The sequence below is a fragment of the Balaenoptera physalus genome (assembly GCF_965194825.1).
Source record: "Balaenoptera physalus genome assembly, chromosome: 21".
Lineage (NCBI taxonomy): Eukaryota > Metazoa > Chordata > Mammalia > Artiodactyla > Balaenopteridae > Balaenoptera > Balaenoptera physalus.
In genome coordinates, this window is record NC_138902.1 from 44,743,101 (window position 1) to 44,763,899 (window position 20,799).

Consider the following 20,799-nt stretch of genomic DNA (forward strand, 5'->3'; position numbering starts at 1 on the left):
TTTCTCTTGGGGACCCTGCGACCTCTGCCGGTCTCTGTTCTGAGGTCTAAGGACACGTGTCCTCCATTCTCAGGGCCCCTGATCCACTCGCCTCTGGGCCCTGTGGAATCCTCTGCTCTCATCAGCTCCCCGAGGCTTCTCTTCCTGCTCCCCGCCTGGAGAGAAACCCCTATTCTACGTCACACTGCGTTTCTCCCAGACATTCTGGTTATACCCCCGTCCACCCCATTTCACCCAGTAGACTGGGCTTTGGGAAACCGGCAGGACACTCAGGCTGTTTTACTTCTTGCCCTGTCTCGTCTCTCCTGGGGGCAATGCAACAAGGCAGCTGCTGGAATTGAGAAAGGAAAGGAAGCACAAAGACAGAAAGGGGTGGGGGGAGTTTCAGGAGGAAAAATGCACATTTTAAACAGCATTAAAACAATTTAACCCACCGCCCAGGTAAACAGATGGACAAGATAGGCACTGACTGTAATAAGCCCTTTGAAGGAAATAAGCGTGATGATACGATGGAAAGTAAAGGGAACGGGGCCTTCAGTAGCATCTCTGTCTGGCTCCATTATCCTTCCTGCCTCACCTTCTCCTTCTCCAAGAGGGGTGGGTACGTATCCTTCAGAACGCGTTCTGTTACTCCCTTCCAGCGGCAAGGAAAGTAGTCTGTTACTGTAGGCCGCTGGGACCCTCGCTCACTCTTCATGTATAATCCTAAAGAAAGTGAGAACCTTGATCGGGGTCAGCTGCAACTCTCAGGCCAGGTCCAACCTGTCACCTGTTTTTGTAGTGATCATGACCTAAGAATGATTTTTCCATCTTTAAGTGACTGAAAAAAAATCAAAAGCAGAAGAATATTTTATGACATGGGAAAATGACATGAAATGAAAATTCCAATGTCCATAAATAAATGTTATTCGAATACAGCCATAATCAAGTACGTATCGTCTGTGGCTGCAGTCACTATAGAAGCAGAGTTGCGATGGTATGGCCAGAAAAGCTTAAAATAGTGACTGTTAGCTCCTTTACAGAAAAAGCTTGCCTGCCCCTGACCTGGATTGACTGGGGTCCTCCCTGGCACCGCACGGTCCATCTTCTTCTCCAGCGTACGTGCCCTCCCACGTGCGGGATCGCCAATGCCAAATTTGTAAACCAGGGAATTCATCTTGTAGACATGGGTTGTGAGGGTGTTATATTCTGATTTGGGATTTAAAGTCTTCAAATGATACTTTTGGGTCTTTTGGAATATAGATTCCAGTGAGTGAATTTGGGAAGAAAAATAGCTAATGCTTATTCAGCACTTACCTGGTGCCAGATGTAAACACGTCACATAGGTTACTTCATTTAATCCTCATAAAATGCCTATGTAGTAGGTACTATTATTATTCCCATTTAATGGATGATAAAGCCAAGACACAGAAAATTTGAGCCACTTAGAAACTTCATGCAGATAATTATAGGTGAAGTCTGGATTTGAACCCAGGCAGTCTGGATCCAGAGCCCACATTCTTAATAATTATGCTGAATATAAATATGGTCGCAGGTGCTAAAAATACTGCTTCCAACGTACCATTTAATTCAGGTTATAAACTTTAAAATTTGCCTTATAAAGTAGTTCCATGGGGGAAAATGGATTCACAATACAGTCGCTAGTATAATTTACAGAAGTAGTTACTTATCATTTGCATCTGTTCTAATTTTGTGGTTGACAAAGCATTTTTAGATGCATTAACTGGTTTACAACCCTGTGAGATAAGTAAATCATTTTACAGATGAAAATAGGATCATAAAAATAGGAAATGTTAGACCAGGAACTTAAACCTCAATCTTCTGATTTCTAACCTAGAATTTTTTCCACTATACCTGTCAGGCAAATTTTCATGACTTTTACCATATCTGTACGCCAGCTACACTATTATTAATAATTTTCTGGGAATGGACTCTTTGTAACTTAAATACCTGGTTAGCCTTTCATAAGCAATAATATATGTAAAATTATGACTGATTTTTTTCATTTCTGAAACACATTGTGCTTCCTGTATTCCAAGTACACTACAGTAAATATTAACTCATATAAGCCTCATAACAACCCCGACAGGAAGATACTATTACTATCTGTATTTTCCAGATTAGGAAACCAAAACACAGAGATGGGTTAGCTGTCTTGCCCAAAGACACATACCTAGTAGTAAAGCAGGATTTGAACCTCAGCAATCTAGCTTCCAAGTTCTGTCCTTTTAACCCCTTAACTTGTTTGATATACTCAATGTATTTTCTAATACCCATTAAAATAGGTACATTGTATTACAATTTAAAATAGTCAGCTGTGTCCCATCTAAAATCATCTTGCACAAAGACTGTATTGTACCATGGTGGAATATTCCAGATTATTTCCTATAGCCTCCTGCATAGAAAAGAGAGAGCAGAGTCTGTTGACTTAATTGGGTGTGTTATTAGGGAAAATGATAGTAAATATTGGGACACAAACTAAATACACAATCAGATACTAGCATAATATGAAATGTAATCCATGAAAAACATGGTGCTTTTTTCTAAATTTGGGGACTTTTATTGTTAATAGGAATCTTAAAACGAGTCATCTTTCCTAAAGAATTCTCTATACAGCACTCCTGTCGTGTGATCGTTCAAATTTCTGCTTAAACATTTTCAAGGTAAGAGAGCAGACCACTCTTAGAGGCAGTTTACCCCACTGTCGTTTGGCTCAAGTCGTTAGGGAATCTTTCTGTAGTTGATCTGAAAACCTGCTTCACTAACCTCTTCATTTATTTAGGCTGGTTTTAGAAAGTGTTCTGTGAGTCCTTTCTTTCTCTATCCCTCCCTCCAACACCTCCAACAGATTTACTCTCCTGGTTATGTTTGACATAAGCGGAAGAAAAGATTAGTTTGCCCCCCTTGAGAACTGACCCGCTGCCTGTGGCCAGGCTTGACAGTACCCGTTACTGGGGAGGGGAAGCGGGGAAGGATAAGAATGTTCGCCCACATGTCCGGAAAAGAAATCAGTCTTACCACGTGATCAGGTGTGCTAGTGTTTGTAGGAGTACATATTCTCATATAGAGCAAATCCACACGTAGCTATAGAGTAATGTAATTACTTTTCTTAAGTGAAATGTGAAGATGTTCTGAAGGCAGTTCATAAAGGGAACTTCCAAAATGGTTTTGTGCAGGAAATGGTACGATTAGAACAACTCTGCGGTCTCTCAAGACACCTACTTGAAAGGACAGTAATCATTTGTGTGCGTAAATCCTCCTGTATTCATTACAAACCAGTCTTTTTCATCCCGGAGTCATTTTTCTGAGTTGGGTTTTCTGGTTAAAATATTTTCTTAATTTCTCATGTTTTGAATTATATGCAGTAAATGATTTTAAAGCCAGAGAGAGAACGAAAGAGAGGAGAGCTCATGCCTCGCCGTCTCTGTCTCTCACGTTTTAATCTGTGTGTATCTTATAATGATATTTTTTTCCTGTCTCTCACGTTTTAATCTATGTGTATCTTATACTGATTTTTTTCCTGTCTCTCACGTTTTAATCTACGTGTATCTTATACTGGTTTTTTTTCCTGTCTCTCACGTTTTAATCTGTGTGTATCTTATAATGATATTTTTTTCCTGTCCCGCAGGCATTTCCTATTCAAGACAGGAACAGGGACAACCCCTCTCTTCAGTGCTACAACCCCAGGGTACACGATGGCCTCTGGCTCTGTGTACTCGCCACCTACTCGACCACTACCTAGAAACACCCTGTCAAGAAGTGCTTTTAAATTCAAGAAGTCTTCAAAGTACTGTAGCTGGAAATGCACCGCCCTGTGTGCTGTAGGGGTCTCCGTGCTCCTGGCGATACTTCTGTCGTATTTTATAGGTAAGAACACGTTTCTAGAACTCTCTCGTCTGTAAATCGGGATGTTATATGATTGTTTAGTTGATTTTATGTATTTGGTCAAGGTGTGTACTCGGAGGTTATGTGTCATGGGGGAGGGGCTGGTACTGATATATGCTACATCGCAGAGTATTTTAAGTAATTTCCGTCATACGTAAATAAATGGAAAAGCTGCCTTTGCGTGAGGCACGAGGTCTGTCGTGGACACACAGTAGAGTGTGTGTTTGTGTTGGATTTGTCCCTCGTGAGATATGGGCAGTTCTGTGGCATTTCCTGTCCAGGAGATAATTGATGCGCTCCTAGGAGGAATGAACTCTATGCAGGAATCTCCTTCAGGGCAGAGTCGGTAGGAAGCTCTCTGCCCCTTGCGCTGTTACTGTCTTTCACACAACTCAGCTGTCTAAATGTAAAACCCGGCGCTCTGGGCCGTCCTCTTGCGCTCAGGAAACGCTCTCCAGAGAACCGAGCGTCCGTAAAGCAGCGGCTGAGCACGTGCGCGCCCCTCTGTGTGGATTTGCCAGCTTTTCCGACGCGGTACCGATCATGCTTTTTGTCACCCAGATGATGGGAGCTGCTCATAGAAGTTGTAAATATGCCTTTTCTCTAACTGTTTCAGAGCGTAGGTGAGCGCTCACACTATTGGAAAGTTGCTTATTCAAGTGTCAGAAATGACCGCATCCGACCTTGCTCTGCTTCTACGTGTAGGGAAAGGCCCACCGCGTCGAAATGCAAATGGTGTGCACTGAGGAAAATCACAGGCTGTGCGTTTTGCCGACGAGAACAACAGCCAGTGATGGATCCTCAGGTCTGCAAAGCGATTTGTGATGCCCCGTGCAATTCTGTAGCTGAATAAGAGAATCACAGGGCTGTCTGCAGAACGGTAGGATGCTTTTGTGGTGGACCAGTTTCTATCGTTAACTACAGTACTCCTTAGTTATAAATGATGTCCTTTGGAAAGTGAAATAACCATTTTGAGTCACGTCATTTAAGAGGAAAATAGAATTTTAGAGCATGAAGGAAGGAACTTTAGAGATAATTGAGTCAGGGCTGGCAACTCGGTGGCATGGGGAGTCCTGTGACTTCCGATTCTTTGACCGGGGCCGGCATCGCTAATGAATCCGGGCGCCCTCTCCCACTGGACCTGCCCACAGCCTCGTTACCGTCGTCACGGGGCTTCGTACGGCCGCTGTCCGTCGGAGATGAAAGCGACATGAAACCTTTCTGTCTGTTTTCAGTCTAAGTTAACTCCCTCCTTGTAAAGGTGGTCAAACCGGGTACCAAAGGGGTTGTCGCTTGGCCGAGGTCACACACTAATGATGTATGGCTGTGCTCTTCCACGACACCCGAGGAACACGAGGAGCGTCACAACACACACCTGTACTCACAGACAGATTTCTAGGATTCAGCTAGAAAATATCCGCCGTGAAGAGCATCTCTTCTGGGTGACTGTTTACCTCACTTGTACCTGTCAGCAGCGTGCTGCTGAAGAATTGTAAAGGGTTTCTGAAGTGCACCGGTCACAGGTGGGATGTAATAAATTAAGCGTATGTGTTTGTATGGGATTTTTTTTTTTTTTTTTTACTATAGTACATGCTAAACGGCTAGATAAGTACTGTGCAGGGTCGGAATTCAGTGTCTGTGCTGTGGATGTGTGGTCAGACATCCTTTCTGATCTGAAGTACCTGCGTCCTACCAGTTGTTAAGTATTTTGAATATCGACTCTGATACCATTTAATTTTATTTACATTGCGTGACTAGGAAGAAAAGTAGCATTTTAACGTGAGATCAGATCCCTGTTACTTGTGAGCCTTGTACGCTTTTCAAGGATCCATCAGTGAATATAACTGAATATCAGACTCCTAAATAAAGACTCAAATGTTCCTTTTTTTTCAAATTTCCTGTTTTTACTGTTTAGTGGTTAACATCCTACGTTACGCCTACCAGTACCACGATCATGAATGTCTCCCTTTGATTTTATCTTTCCCCACATGGAAACATACAAATTATATAATTAATATACTCACGTACTCTTGTCAGTTTAACAGATGTTTGTTGAACGTCTGTTAAGATTTAGTTACTGTCCTAGAAATTAAGGTGATACAATCCAAGTGTTACCTGCCAAAAAATTACTTTTATCATCAGAGAATTATCTCATCGTTTTATTGCTTTAATTAAACACAAGTATACTTAGAATCTTCACTGGTCTTCCTGTACTTCAATAACTAACACTCTAACGTAATGGTTTTTTGTTGTTGTTTAGATCAGGTAAAGCATTTCATTTCTTCATCAGTTAGCATGATAAATCTTTCTGAGAGTGAAGATACTGCCTTTACCCTTGAAAAAAAAAAAAAAAAAATAGGACACTTCTGTCCCCGGGAAGGCTGTCCTTTTCTATTGAGTGTGTGTGTAAAGCAGAGAGGGAGATCTGTGCAGCCAGATCAGCCTGATAAACCCCACAATCAATGGGGAGACCAATGTCATCATCACATTGACCTCACAACCTTCAGCAAAAGGGCAGCCATCCTTAAATTTTCTTGTTTCCGTTCCCTTAGAGGTCCCCTTCCCTCATATTGACTGTCAATATTAAGTCAAAGCCTTAAGAAATAAGTAAAATAAAAGGCCTGAGAAATTATTTCTCGCCTAGAATTTTCTTTCTCACCTTCCAGTAAGGTCATGAGAAGTTATGAGTTACTGTAGCGTTAACAAGTCTCTTCTTTAAGATAAAATTATCTCAGGATAGTCAGAAAGGGAGGAAGGAAGGGAGACAGACTTTGCTGTTTGGTTGTTTTTCCTATACCTATAAAAAATTTCAGAGACTAAAGAAAGGCCAAAAAAGAAAGTTAAAATTAATTCCCATAGGTAAATGTTATATCTTTGCATAGGTAACCACTAACTTTTTGGTGTCTGCCCTTTCAGATATTTCTCGATGCACATATACATCTAGAGTCCCATATTTTTAATTCATTTTGTACCAGACTTTCTCATTTATCATTCATTAAACATCATTTAGCAGCTATTTTTAATTAACCAGTTTCCAAAAATTGCAGTGACTATTTTCTTATGCGCGTGTGTGTGTTTGTATGTGCAGCTGGGTTCCGTCGATCAAATTTTTATCGGAATAAATTCTTTGAAAGAAATTTTCTGTGCCAAAGGGTAGGCAAACCATAGCCAAGTTACCCTCAGTTTACACAACTACCAGTGCCACTTAATATCAATATTTGTAATCCTTGGCAATCTCTTAAATTAAAACATTTTATTGTTGTTTTCATTTATTACTAGTAGTGCTGAATATCTTTTCAAATACTTATTGACCATTTGTATTTTTTTATGTATGTGTAGGAATTGCGTAGTTTCCCCCATTTTTCTATTGGGGCTTTTGTTCTTTTTGGGGGGCAGTTGCACGTGTTTATTAAGGATATGAATCATTTGTCATATGTTATATATTCTTCCGATTTATTATGAACTTTGTTTTTGGTTGTCTTGCCATATACCATATAGAATTTTTTAAGTAATCAAAGTTATCGATTTTTTTCTTTGTAATTTCTTTTTTTAAATATTTATTTATCTATTTATTTGGTTGCGCTGGGTCTTAGGTTGCGGCCTGCGAACTCTTAGCTGCAGCATGTGGGATCTAGTTCCCTGACCAGGGGTCGAACCCAGACCCCCTGCATTGGGAGCACGGCATCTTAACCTCTGCGCCACCAGGGAAGTCCCTTTCCATTGTAATTTCTAATGTTCGTGTTATGCCTATAAAATTCTTATTTACTCCAAGTATTATTTTTTAAGTCACTTAAATTTTCTTCTGGTACTTTTATGGTCTTTCAGTAACCATTTTTAGGTCAACATTTTTCCAGGCACTCCACTAGGTGTTAGAGGTTCAAATTAGCCCTTCATTCTAGAAGCTCTCAGTCAAATGATAAAGACATGTATGCAAACACACTTTTAACAGGACATGATTTCATAGCAACTTGATCCGAATGAGCAAATGAAGAAAAGGAAAGGAAAGAAGGACACACCTACTCCTGGCTGAAGATGTTGGAGAAAGACTTGATCTAGCAGGTGATATTTGAAAGATGCAGAGGAGTTCAGTTCACTAGGTTTGACATCAGAATGATTGGTGGGAGACCACCTTGAGAAGAGGTCATCCAAGGCATGGAAAGGAAGAAGCGTGGAATACCCACAGTGGTGCGCGTGGAGGCTCACGGAGTGCCAGCACTGTGTATGGTTCACCTCCTGTCATTTCCCCGGCAACCCCATGAGTTATCAGCTCCGTTTAACAGATAGGAATCTACCGCCTGGAGAGGCACTTCACCTGAAGTCACACAGCCAGTAAGCAATGGGAGCTGGGCTGGAAACTACCAACCACCCAGGACACTGTACTGCCTCCCATGGGGTTTTTGAGGAACTGAAAACAGGGAAGAAATGAAAGCATAGCAATGAAAAAGGATCACATTTATGCTTTTCAAAGATTGCTCTAGTGGCATTCCTGAATATGTAATTCGAAGACAGAAAGTCCAGACTCGTGCTTTTCAGACTTGAATGTGCCTCGGAATCATCTGGGGATCTTGTAAACACGCGTGTTCTGATTCGGCAGATCCAGCGTGAGAACCGAGAGTCTGTATTTCAAACAGGCTCCCAGGTGATGCTGCCGTGGTCCGTGACCAGCGCTGTCCGATGAGATGCTTGATGACGGAAACGTTTCTACACGGTCCAGTTCAGTAGCCACTAGAAACATGTAGCTGTGCAGCCCTTGAAATGTGGCCGATGCAGCTAAGGAACTGGAGTTTAAATTTTATTATTATTAATTAATTTGAACTCACAGCTACATGTAACTGATGGCTACCGTTTGGACGGTACAAGTATGGACAACCTCTTACGAAACTAGTCTAAATGGGAGATCGTGAAGCCATGTTGGCATAGGGAAGTGAGCAGAATTGAGAAACTATAACTGACTCATAATAGAATAGATGTGTCATGATTTATCATGTACCAATTCTTAAAAATCAAATGTTCAGGCCCGTACATATGGCAGACCTCTTTTCAGCAGAGTCACGTGTGATTTTCTTTAGATCACTGAGCTCCCAATTAAAAATCATTCTCTGCTGCATTAATGTTTAAGTTGATGTGCCTTTGGACAATGAAAATTCTCCTGATTCCCAAACACAAAGGTTGAGTTCAGTGATACAGACCTATCCAAAAAATACCTGTCCCACTTTTTCTGGGTCCTAATTGACTCATTCTTCTTTTTTGCTAAAATCAGAAAAGTATAAAGATGGGCAGGAGCCAACAGTTGTTCACCAAAGAATGGATAGAAAAGAAATAGTCTTCTGGTTACCTCTGCTTCTGCGTACAGTTACAGAATGAGCAGGTGTCTTGATTATTGTTCTTTACTCACAGAATGCTCTTTTTCCTGTGTGGGAGATTCCCTGAAATCTTGATGTCCTACACATTGAAATATGCCCAGAAATCTTATCATGAAATGTAAACATTATTGAAACGTTATTAAATACGGGTCAAAATATGTTGGAATTACTATGTTAACACCAGTTAAAACTGCAACAAAGTCAAGTCAAACTTCACATAACACCGTTATGGACATTTAACCTCATTAACATGACCATATACTGCTAGCAGAGTCTGAAAATTCACAGCATTTCCCCTTAGAGTAGTACCAAAAGTATTTGCACATGTAATTTAAATCTAAGGAAAACTAGAGAAGACAAAAATCGTACCAAAATACATTATGCTAGCATATTTTCTCAATTTGGGACCCTTTTGGCCAGGTTTATTCCAACCAATAATCCCTATGGCAAGTTTTTTTTTTTTTTATAACAGCTTATTGAGGTATAATTCACATACCATATAGTTCATCCATTTAAAGTATACACTTCAATGGTGTTTCATATATTCATACAGCTTTGCAACTATCACCACAGTCAATTTTAGAGCCCTTCCATCACCCACAAAAAACCCTGTATCCCTAAACACACACTTCATATTGCCCTCCAAAACTCCAATAGTTTTTTTTTTTCCCACCAAAATCTGAACTTGTAAGGGAGTGGTTTGTGGATTCATTTCCCAATGACAAGAAATAACTCAGCATTGTTCCTCTTATGAACTTCTGACGTAGGCTGCTAACCAAAGAACTACTCACATTTTCAATATTCCTTTTCAAAAATACGTATGTAGTTATTTATTTACTTTGAACATCTGCTATCAACTGATTCCTAAAATAGATGTTGTCATATGTCTGCTAAAAAGGCTATTTAACGACATAAGCATTCCCTAGATCAAGCAAAACATAACCTGTCGAATCCAGGTTCATGGCAGTGATGATCCCTTAGCAGTTTTCTGTCCTACTTCTGTGTCTATTTGGATTTTATGAACATTTTTGCCTCTCCATGTACCTTGAAGTTGATGATGGTACTAGCTGTATATATGCAACTCAGGGTCAGGAGGAAAAATAAGCCAGCCCTTTATGCTTCGTGAAAAATCAACCATTTAAATGTAGATGGCAAAATAAAATGTGTCGTGACATTCTTTTTTCTTTTTGGACATGTCTTTATAATAAAAGTGCTGCTTTATTAGGTTTTAGAACACAGCCGAACAGTGAATTACATACCATTTTTCACTACAGCTTCTTCCCTTAACTCCTAGTTGCATTACTTTTAGAAAATGCATTTTGTCTGAGATGGAATGGTAGCATTTTAATACTAATGTGGTGTCATCCCAATGTAGAAAAAATACATATCATCTGTATTTTAGAGAATTGAAGATTGTAAACTAAAAATTTTTAATCAATATATCAATATTTTATTTTATCCTTGGATACATGAAATTAAGAACATTTTAAAACCCGATTCAATGGTGAATGATGGCTCAGAGTAAAACAGTTTACCTCTAGGAGAGGAGGAATATAATAAAAACATATTCCTGCAGTCTTCTGAGTCTGTAAATTCAAAAAGGAAAAAATGTACTACAAAACCAGTCTAGGCAGTTGTGGTTTTTTTCTTTATTAAGGACAGCACTTTGTATAGATGAAATTGTGCTTTCATATACGTACACTGTTCTAACACCCACAGAAATCTTGACCATCTTGTCATGTTTGCACTCTATCCTGACTTTCAATATGAACTCTATTAATTTGTAAAAAATATTAGTTTTCTATGTCTAGCATATCATATAGAAAGCTAGAAAAAATTGAGAGATCACTTAAAATTCAGTTCATTCTCCAGCCAGCTCTGTATAATCATATCAGTGACTTCTGAATTGAACCTAAAGTGGGAAAAATCAATATATTGTACACCCAGGGTTTTTCAACGTTATAAATTTTTTCTTGCTATTTATTAGCACAACTTAAAAATGTTTAGTTTTGTTGATCTTAATATTTATTTATTACTATAGAGAAAAAGATCACTACCAAAACCAGGAAATTATATAAATGTAGAGCGTACGCTCTTCCTCTCCTCCCTAAAAATAATTTATTTACTCTTAGCTTGATAGGAGTTCAGCTAAAGTAAATAATATATGGGAAATACTATAAACAGACTGTATTTTCCATTCAAATATAAGAATCTCCCTGACTTGAAAAACGTCCAAGGGCAGCAACAGCAAGCAATACCTTTAAAGCCAGCTGAACTCCAGTTTGTGCCGTTCATACATATCTTGTCTGTGGAATATGGGGCTGTGTTCTCTGTTTTAGGATACCGTTTTTGCAGAATGTAGCAACATCGCCGGACTCATGACAAATGGGAAGCATAACGCAGTATTCACCATTTCAGGGCTACGTTGCGTGAATATTTAATTGGTGTTGCGTATGTCACTTGCTTCTACATTAGCGGTACTGAGAGCAATGAGCTCCGAGAGAAATATCTACACACAGAGGAGTGAAAGGAGAAGTGACTGGCATATATGAGGTTAAGAAAAGAGCTTGATAGATTGCTAGGAATCTTAGGAATGAATTCACCATAAAAACTCTGCGTTCCATTGAATCTATATTCCAACAAAGGTCTCATCCTCAAATAAAACAGATCAAAGAAAATGCAAATGTGTATAGACCCTTTTTAGTTTATTGTTCCGACTTCATTTTAGAATGTCTACAGACTACTCACACCTTGTCCTTCTTCCTTAAATATAAGATTCCACAGTTTCTTTAGTGGCCTAATAATATAGCACCAGAAAAGGAAGTGACCGTTCATCCATCCATCCGTCCATCATTCATTCATTCAACATTTATTTACTGAGACACCATGACGGATACTGCGGTGAACAGCACAGTCCTTGCCGTCTGAGATTATATCTTAACGGATGCAAACACTGAGCGCCTAATTATAATCATGATGACTAGTTAAAAAAGAGAAATAAATGTAGAAGACTAGGGCAGTGCATAAAACGCAGTACTTACTGAGTTTGAGCATTAGAGAAAGGTTTTCCTGCTAAAACCAGAATAATAAGTAGGATTATGCGTTTTGAAAAATGCTGACATAAGGACAAATTTTAAGTGTTACCACATAAACTTAAATGTGGCCCGAAAAATCAATTCTCAGGAATATTAAAACCAATACACTGTGATATAATAAAAAAATCTAGATGTGTCTGAGGGAAAAAAAGTTACGATATTCATTGATTTTCTTTGTGAGTTAGTCTGGCTAGAACACTTTTGGTAGTTAACATCTAGAAGTGGAAAGAAATGTTACTTTGGATATTTGGGGTAACTAGATTTAAAATTTCCACACGAATTTATAGTCTGTTTTTGTTTGTTTCTCTCCCTTAAGTTTAGATAACATGCTTTCATGCTTTAAGATTTTATTTACAAAGTGTACCCAGAAAATAGTTTTAAAGCTGTTGAAAGAAATGATATCTCTGGGATCTTTTCCAAACATTCATGAGTACTCTATTAACCTATTTTGAAGATATTCTTAAACCATGTGTTTCCCATATTTCAAAAGTTGTTTGGAGATGGAGATCATGTCTCTCTGCATTTGATAACCAAAGAGGTCGGCCCATCCAATTTCCATTATTGAGTTGGGCCTAAAAGTGGAAAGAACATTACTTTGAGATCCTTCCATTGGACATTTTAAGCACACATCATACCGCAGGGGTCCCCAAGCCCTGGGCCGTGGGCTTGTACCAGTCTGCGGCCTGTTAGGAGCTGGGCCCCCCAGCAGGAGGTGAGCGGTGGGCAAGCGAGCAAAGCTTCACCTGCCGCTGCCCATCCCTCCCCATCGCTCGCGTTACCACCTGGACCATCCCTCCCCACCCCCCGCCCCATCCATGGAAAAATTGTCTTCCACGAAACCCAGCCCTGGTGCCAGAAAGGTTGGGGACCGCTGTCATACAGTGAATCAAAGAACAATTATATTTTTTAGCTAGAGCCACTTCTGTATAGTACTAATTTGTTTTGGGAGAAAATATTCAGTGTTTTTAAAGAAAAGACCTTCCAGTCTTCCTGAGCTGTTGGATTTTATCACTGGTGACTTATCCAGGTTTCCAAAGAAGCTCGTCCTAACGCTCCTCTCCTGGTGGCTTTCTCCATCTGCGAGGCTGGCATGGCGTTGGCCGGCTCTCTCCTGGGCTTGTCTTTTCTCCCTAAAGCTTTAGCCACAGGCTGATCCTTTCGGTCTCCTCCTCTGCTAGTGAGCTCTCTCTCCCCTTTATTGCTTTCATTTCCCAGGGCTGTAGAAGGGTACCCAAGGCTCCCTGGAATATTACTGTATGCAAAGCTGGGACATGAGGCCCTTCGCTCTGAGAAAAAAAAATGTTACAAGTGCTTTTGCATCTTGCAGATTTTTATTTGTTTTTCCCAGGCATTGCCTTTCAGTTATTTCCAGTATCACAGTCAATTTAATTCCATTAAACTTAGCAAGAATCGAATATCTCTCCTAAACACTGAATTCACAGAGAAGAGTAAGACATGATCTTTACCACAGTGATCTTATGTGGGAAAAAATGATGTCAAATTTGAATATCACATTACAATATATTTTTAGCATGCTGTTTATAAGTACAGAGCCTCAAAGCAGGAAGATTTGAGTTTGTAATCCCACCTCTGTCACTTACTAGCTATGTGATCTTGAGCAGGGCTTAACCTCCATAAAACTGGGTTTCCTCATCAGTGTAAACAAGATTAGTAAAAGTAGAGCTCTTCGGAATATTTAATAAAATAATTATTAAAGGACCTACTGTATAGTACAGGGAACTATTTTCAATATCTTGTAATAACCTATAGTGGAAAAGAATCTGAAAAAGAATAGATATACATATATGTGTATAACTGAATCACTTTGCTGTATACCTGAAACTAACACAACATTGTAAATTAACTATACTTCAATTTTTTAATGGTTAAAAAAAAAGAAAAAAATAATAATTACTGTGCCTATAAAATGTAAGTGCTCAGTTGATTTTAGTGATATTCTTATTCCTTGTGACAACCTAGTAAACCAAATATTATTATCCACAATTTTTAGAAAGAAAAACCTTAGGCCCAGAGATCAGTGACGTGTCTAGCGTTAAAGCCAATCAGTGTTTAAACAGGGACCACGCTCCAGGTCTTTTTATTTTGCGTCCAGAACTTTCTTCCACTACATCATAGGGCATTGTTTCTCATAAGATTTAAGAATTTACAGGCGATGCATGGACAGGAGAATAAATAAGATGGAATGGCAAACTGGGAAATATATTCCCTTTTGAATTCTTATTCTGTTACGTCAGATCATGTCACATGAGGAAGATCTCGGTAGATGTTCCCATGTCATGACACCTGTCAACACTTCTTTCACAAATAAAGAACGGTTTTGCTGGCAATAATTTCTATGTAATTTTAATAACATAGTTTACAGTCTACTCTGTTTATTCTTAGTGTTACCTTCTATTTGTATAAGAGATACTGATTTTTCCTTTAAGGTAATACTGTAAAAATTTCCTTTTAAAATAAAGGTATTTAAAATTTTAAGTCAGTAATCTCAAGGAAAACTAAATTAAATATGTAAATATAAAAATATTTATTTATAAAATAACAATACCATAGAAGGTTCACAATTACATGATAAAGGTGATAAGCACATTAAAAAAAATGTATAGGGACCACTGCTGAGTGGACCGAAAATGCTGTAGGTCTTTACCATTGGGCCTTTTAATTTCATTCTGGATCCTTAATCTTTTCATTACGTACATTTGTAGTTTTAACAAGCTAGCTTCATGATGTAGTTTGTGAGCCTATGTGAGTTACATAGAATTTGTACATAAAACCTAACCATATTATTTCAGTCATTTCAAATCACAAATTTTACCGGTATTTTCTATTTTCAGCATAAAGCTATTGTTAGATGCGTTTTACTTCTTCAAAGAAATTCCTTATGATCTCAGAAAAGAATCACATATAGAGAAGCAATGCATGTTGAAAGTGGGAAAGTGGGTCATTTATTTTTTAGGAAAGGAGCCTGAGACCACCACAAACAGAAGCCAGTGGACAGCGGGAGCAGTCTCCAGGAGATCAGGGGTGACTTCCTCTGTATGTTGCTTTGAAATAAATGTCCACAAATGCTTCACAAATATCCATTAATTATAGTTAAGTTCATAACTGAGGAAAACTGTTCTCCAAGTGAGCCCAGCTGAATGGGGAGCACCTGGGACGCTGGCTTCCTGAGATCTTTTCCAGCCCTGCCTGATGAGATGAGATGGTCCAGGCAGACTGATGAGATGTGTTGAGTTTACCGCTACCCGTGCGGTACCAGAAGTGGTGACACGGACTCCGCGTCACTCTGCTTTCACAGGCAGCAGAACTTGATGGGGCAGACACTGGCTAAATCTTTGCTGATGAATGAATGCTGAACAACAAACTACTTGAGCTGCTTGTGCCTGGATTCCTGAAGGGTCATTGATTTTGTTAAAGGTTGTCACCTGACAACCATACGCGGGCGCGCTCACGCCTGCACGCACACACACACGCTCACAATTCACATTCTCTCTTTCAAATGTGACTTCTCAGGGGAGAGTGGGCTATTATGAAAGGGATGTTTTGAAGGGAATGTTTTTCTGGATTTTGCCATAGTTTAATATACCAACCTTCCTCTAAGAGTCTCCATATACTTAATAGTTGGATCTTTTAATAATGATGATTAAAGTGTCTTAAAATTTCAAAGAAAAAAAAAATTTTCAAAGAATTGTAATTTTCAGGTCTATTCCACTTTCTCCAAAAAGTCAAAACAAGTCAAGGAAAAATTGTATGCTTAAATAGGTCATTAACATCCATACACATTTGTTGCATAAAAGTAGGATATAGCTCTTAAATAACCTTTTTGGAAGAAAGGAATCCAGATGAAAACTGAGTCAGTACAACAAGCCTTTGAATAATGAGCAGATCCATGGGGTTTCAGTGGTGAAGCTGCGAATAACTGTCACGAATGAATCCTCTGTTAACAAACATTTCATGATAACAACAAACTCAGTATTTTGGCAAGCAGGGAATAGTCTATAAATCATGTAAATGATTGCGTTCTGTATTTTGAATGTTCTTGGAATAGGGCCTCTTACCATATTCTTTCACGTTGACAGCTGTTACCTCAAAGATTCTCTAGCTTATCGATAATGACTGGCCCCTTTGGGCAGTTAATCATGATGGTGAACACTTTATTCTTTCCGTTCGTTTGGAGAAGGAATGCTTTCATTCAGAGAACAGAACCTGAAAACAAGAGGAAACTAATGAAACACTAGGAAAACAATCTGTTTTATAAATCCCGACTTAATTCCCTTGGTGACAGAAACAACAGCTTGATTTTCATAAGCCTCTGTCAGCTTCAGCACTGGCTGTCAGGGCAGCTGGAATTGCTATTTACTAAGCAGCATATTTAAACGTATTACATTGAATCTACATAGTAAAGAAAGAAAAAAGGCAATGAAATTTAAAAGTAGAATTTTTTAATATTATCATTTTTAAAAGAACAGGAGTCTAATATTCTGGCAGAAACACACCTACAGAGCTGAATCACTGTCTAGGCTCATCAAGACATTTTGATAGCCGTGATTCTACTTTCCCATTAATGACACGTGCCAAAAAAGGATAGAAAGGAAGACTACACAGTATAGAAATATAAAACATCAGCAGTCATCCCTTACTTCCCTTTCCCCTTTCCCCAAAAAAACTGTTATTTCATAAAGCCTATGATTTCCAGTATGTTATCTTATAATGCTCAGAGAACCTTGCTACGTCAAGTGTTAGTTCCTTTGAATATCAAAATATCCTATAGGTGGAATAATTCATTTTTTAATGATAATTTGAGCACATATTAATATGAAAGCGTTCAAAAGAAGTATTGACTTTAAAATAACCATATTTGGGTCAACAAGGTATAGACTGTTGAAATAATATTAGCCCTAAAAGTTAATAACAAATAATAAGGGGATCGAATGCCAAAATATTGCCTAACACATTCCGTCAACATGTATATGAACACAGCAGGAAATCCAAAACAAAAGCTAATTTATGGAAAACTATGTATTCCTAATGACAATTTAGACCAGTAGGGGTCCAAGTTACAAGCTGCAATCTTTACATGAGATGCTTTCATTTTACATTGAAAACTTGGCTGCATTGTGGAAGCATGTATCAAATCAAATCATTGCCCTATATTTAAGAGTATCCTTCTTATTTTTTCTGTAAAATCTAATCATTGCACATGTGCATCATGTATATTTATGTATTCATGAAATTGAAACATAAAGTGAAGAAATTTTGCTTTCAAAACCCAAGATACCCAAGGAATTGTATGCATAAAATGATAGTTTGAGCCCATGCAATTTTACTTTATTTTAAAGTGAAAACAAAGGACCAACGACATTGGTATTCTAATATATTGATATCTTATTGATGCCAGATGTTTTTTTTTTCCTATGCTCAATGATTTAGCCTAAATATTTATATTTTAAAATATTATATTGACATATCATACAATATAAATCTGGAAGAAACCTTTAAGATCGAGTGCAAGCTCTTCAGATTTTTATATAAATAATATATCTAAGCCTCAGAGAGTCCCAGGGACTTGCCAAGTTTCCACAACTAGTTAGAGCCAGAATTGAGACTTGGACCCAGGTCTCTTTTAATATAAGCTAAAGGCTCCACAAGATGCCACAGACAATCTATGTTGAAAACTGTGTTCTTAAATAAAAAAGATCAAATTCTGATTTTCTTTTCCTGCAACTTCTGATAACATGTTCTTAATGATTCTTTCTCAGAAAGATGACTTTGGGGGGGAAAACGTACCATGGTGGATGTGAGGTGAATTATAAGACAGGAAAGCTCTAGACCTTTGCTTGCTGAGATGAACTCTAAAGGTTTTGGAGGCTCACCCCAAGTGAGCTGCAAACACTTCAGGATATTTTTTAGCTTAGTTTTTCTTACCAGAATCTGGTTCTCATGTTAGCTCATATTTTTTGTCTTTGTGAGAATGTTTGCTTGATCTTGTAATAGTAAATAGCATTTAGCCAATAATGGCAGGCATGCTAAGAACAAGATTTTAAGTTGCCTAAACCTCAGAGTGTACCCTTCAGGGTTCTGGTGGCATAAGCTGGGTGCAGGTTTCGGATGGCAAGGGTGCTTGCTTCTGTGTTCGCTTCACAACATCCCCTGTAATTTGCTCCAAGGTTCTGGCAGATTGCTGGACCATGTCACCAGCTGTCACCACCCCTTCTTCCCATTCGTATTTGGCAGTATCTGGGAACACAGGCATGCCAGTAGAAATAATAGTAGCTGTGATAACAGCTTCAGTGGCATGGTCCCCAGAGACAAGATCAAACTCTGGCACCTTTTCTCTCAACAATGAGCTAAAAATGGCACTGAATTTGCTCCTTGGTGGTATATAATTTTCTTTAATTATACATTTTGGTTTCAAGTCTTCCACATGCTGGCTTTTAAGTATCAAACCAACATATATCGGTTAAAAACAGTGGCATGCCCTTTTTTCTATGGCGAGGAGGTGAAATAGCTAGAATACCATGGATTTCTCTCACCTCCGTCAGCCTTGAAAAATAAAAGGAATGGAAATTTCTCTCACTTGAATGGTCTTTGAGCCTGAAAGAAAATTTCTTCATAAAATTTCACTGGTAGATATTCACCATCATATTATCTCAAAATTATTTCAGTTAGTGAGGTTTTTTTCTTAACATTTATAGAAAGAAAAATAAAACTAAGGTTACAGAACAAATGTTTTTGAATGACGTAAGAAATATTTTAAACATCTTGAAATTGGTTACAATCTAAGAATACCAGGGAAAAAAAACTAAGAAGATGGGTGATAGTATAAAAGTATGCTCACGAATTTTGTAGATGACAAATGTCAGATACTACAGCTGATTTAAAAGGGTTCTGACTGGGAATCGTCATGGAAACCCATGTTCTCCTGCCCTGAGAAAAGGGAGGAATTGCACTAGGTGCCTTCTAAGACTGCTTCTGACTGTCACCAATCTCAGATTCTCTGTTGTCACCCCTATTTCTCAGGGACCAAGCTACAGAGATCCAGCCCTCTAAGAGCAGCTCTAAGCAAAATGTTGAAAAAGCTGAGTTACATATTACATTTTCCCCACACCTGTCTTCTCCCATTTTTCCACAGCTAACAGCCTGTACTTTTATTCCCTTCCCCCCCAAACTCATCTTTTTCCCATCAAAGTACCTATGTTAACCCCCTAGCTGCAACGATCCAGTTCTGCTTCTCCTACAACCCCCCATTCCTCACACAGCAGAAAGTAAACAATTTATTCACATATAAGGTGGCATGTTTAAGGTACAATAATATAAAGTGTTATGGCAGTATAGAATAGATATTAATCCCAGGAAGACTTCATAAAGAAGTGTCATTTGAACTAGACATTAAGGTGTTGGTGAGATTTCATCGGGCAGAGTTTGAGGGGGGCACCCCAGAAACCAGGAATTATGAGGAACAAAGGCATGGAAGCAAGAAAATTAAGGGCATGATCTGAATGGTAGGCCAGCAAATCTGGCGAGCTCATGGGGTCTGTGATATATTCACACTGTTGTGCAACAGATCTCCAGAACATTTTTCATCTTGCAAAACTGAAACTCATTAAACAATAACTCCCCATTTCCCCCCATCTGCAGCCCCTAGTAACCCGCCATTCTACTGTCTGCCCCTTTGAGTCTGACTATTTTAGATGCCCCATGTAAATGGAATCAAACAGTATTTGTCTTTTTGTGACTGGCTTATTTCATTTAACATAATGTCCTCAAGGGTCATCCATGTTATGGCATGTGGCAAGATTTCCTTCCTTTTTAAGACTGAATAATATTTCATTGTATATTTATGTATATGCACGACATTTTCTTTATCCATCTTTCCATCACGGGACATGTGGGTCGCTTCTACCTCTTGACTGTTGTGAATAGTGCTGCTGTGAACAGGGATGTACAAATACCCCTTTGACACGCCTACTTGCAGCTCTTTTGAGTACACACCCAGAAATGGGATTCTGGATCATATGGTACTTCTAGTTTTAATTTTTTGAGGAACTACTAAACTGTTTTCCATAGTAGTTGCACCATTTTACAATCTCACCAGCAGTGCACAGGGGTTCTAATTTCTTCACATCCTCACCCAGCCACGTTATAATGTTTTTAAACTACCAATCAATCTGGGAGGGCCATGGGCTGATAATCATTAACCCAATATGTGAATTTGTTTAATCATATTGCTTTCCTTCTGACACCTGAGATTTGCACTGATGGAAGCCTTTCCTCACTCTTCCTTTTCTCTTACCTGACGGAGTCACTACCGTCTTTCTGTAGCGGGTCTCTGCTCTGCGTGTGCGTTTATTCTAGTTATCAGGGGTGAGGGAGGGGCTGTAACAGGCTGTCATACCTGCCTCACCTGCAGCCTCATAGGAAGGAATGCCTAGGCACCT

At 38.9% G+C, this 20,799-nt stretch overlaps 1 protein-coding gene and 1 long non-coding RNA gene across 9 annotated transcripts in view; one reads left to right on the top strand and one right to left on the bottom strand.

Moving 5' to 3' along the window:
* The window catches only part of TENM3 (teneurin transmembrane protein 3), a 2,405,282-nt gene that overhangs the window by 2,244,291 nt on the left and 140,192 nt on the right, over positions 1-20,799 (top strand). For all 8 annotated transcript variants that reach the window (XM_082444070.1, XM_082444075.1, XM_082444071.1 and 5 more), the window contains one exon: positions 3,629-3,867. In XM_082444070.1, coding sequence (XP_082300196.1) covers positions 3,629-3,867 — 239 coding nt within the window. The remainder of the gene's footprint in view (positions 1-3,628; positions 3,868-20,799) is intronic.
* LOC309651415 overlaps positions 1-20,799 on the bottom strand; it is a 375,253-nt gene that overhangs the window by 43,838 nt on the left and 310,616 nt on the right. The window lies entirely within an intron of this gene.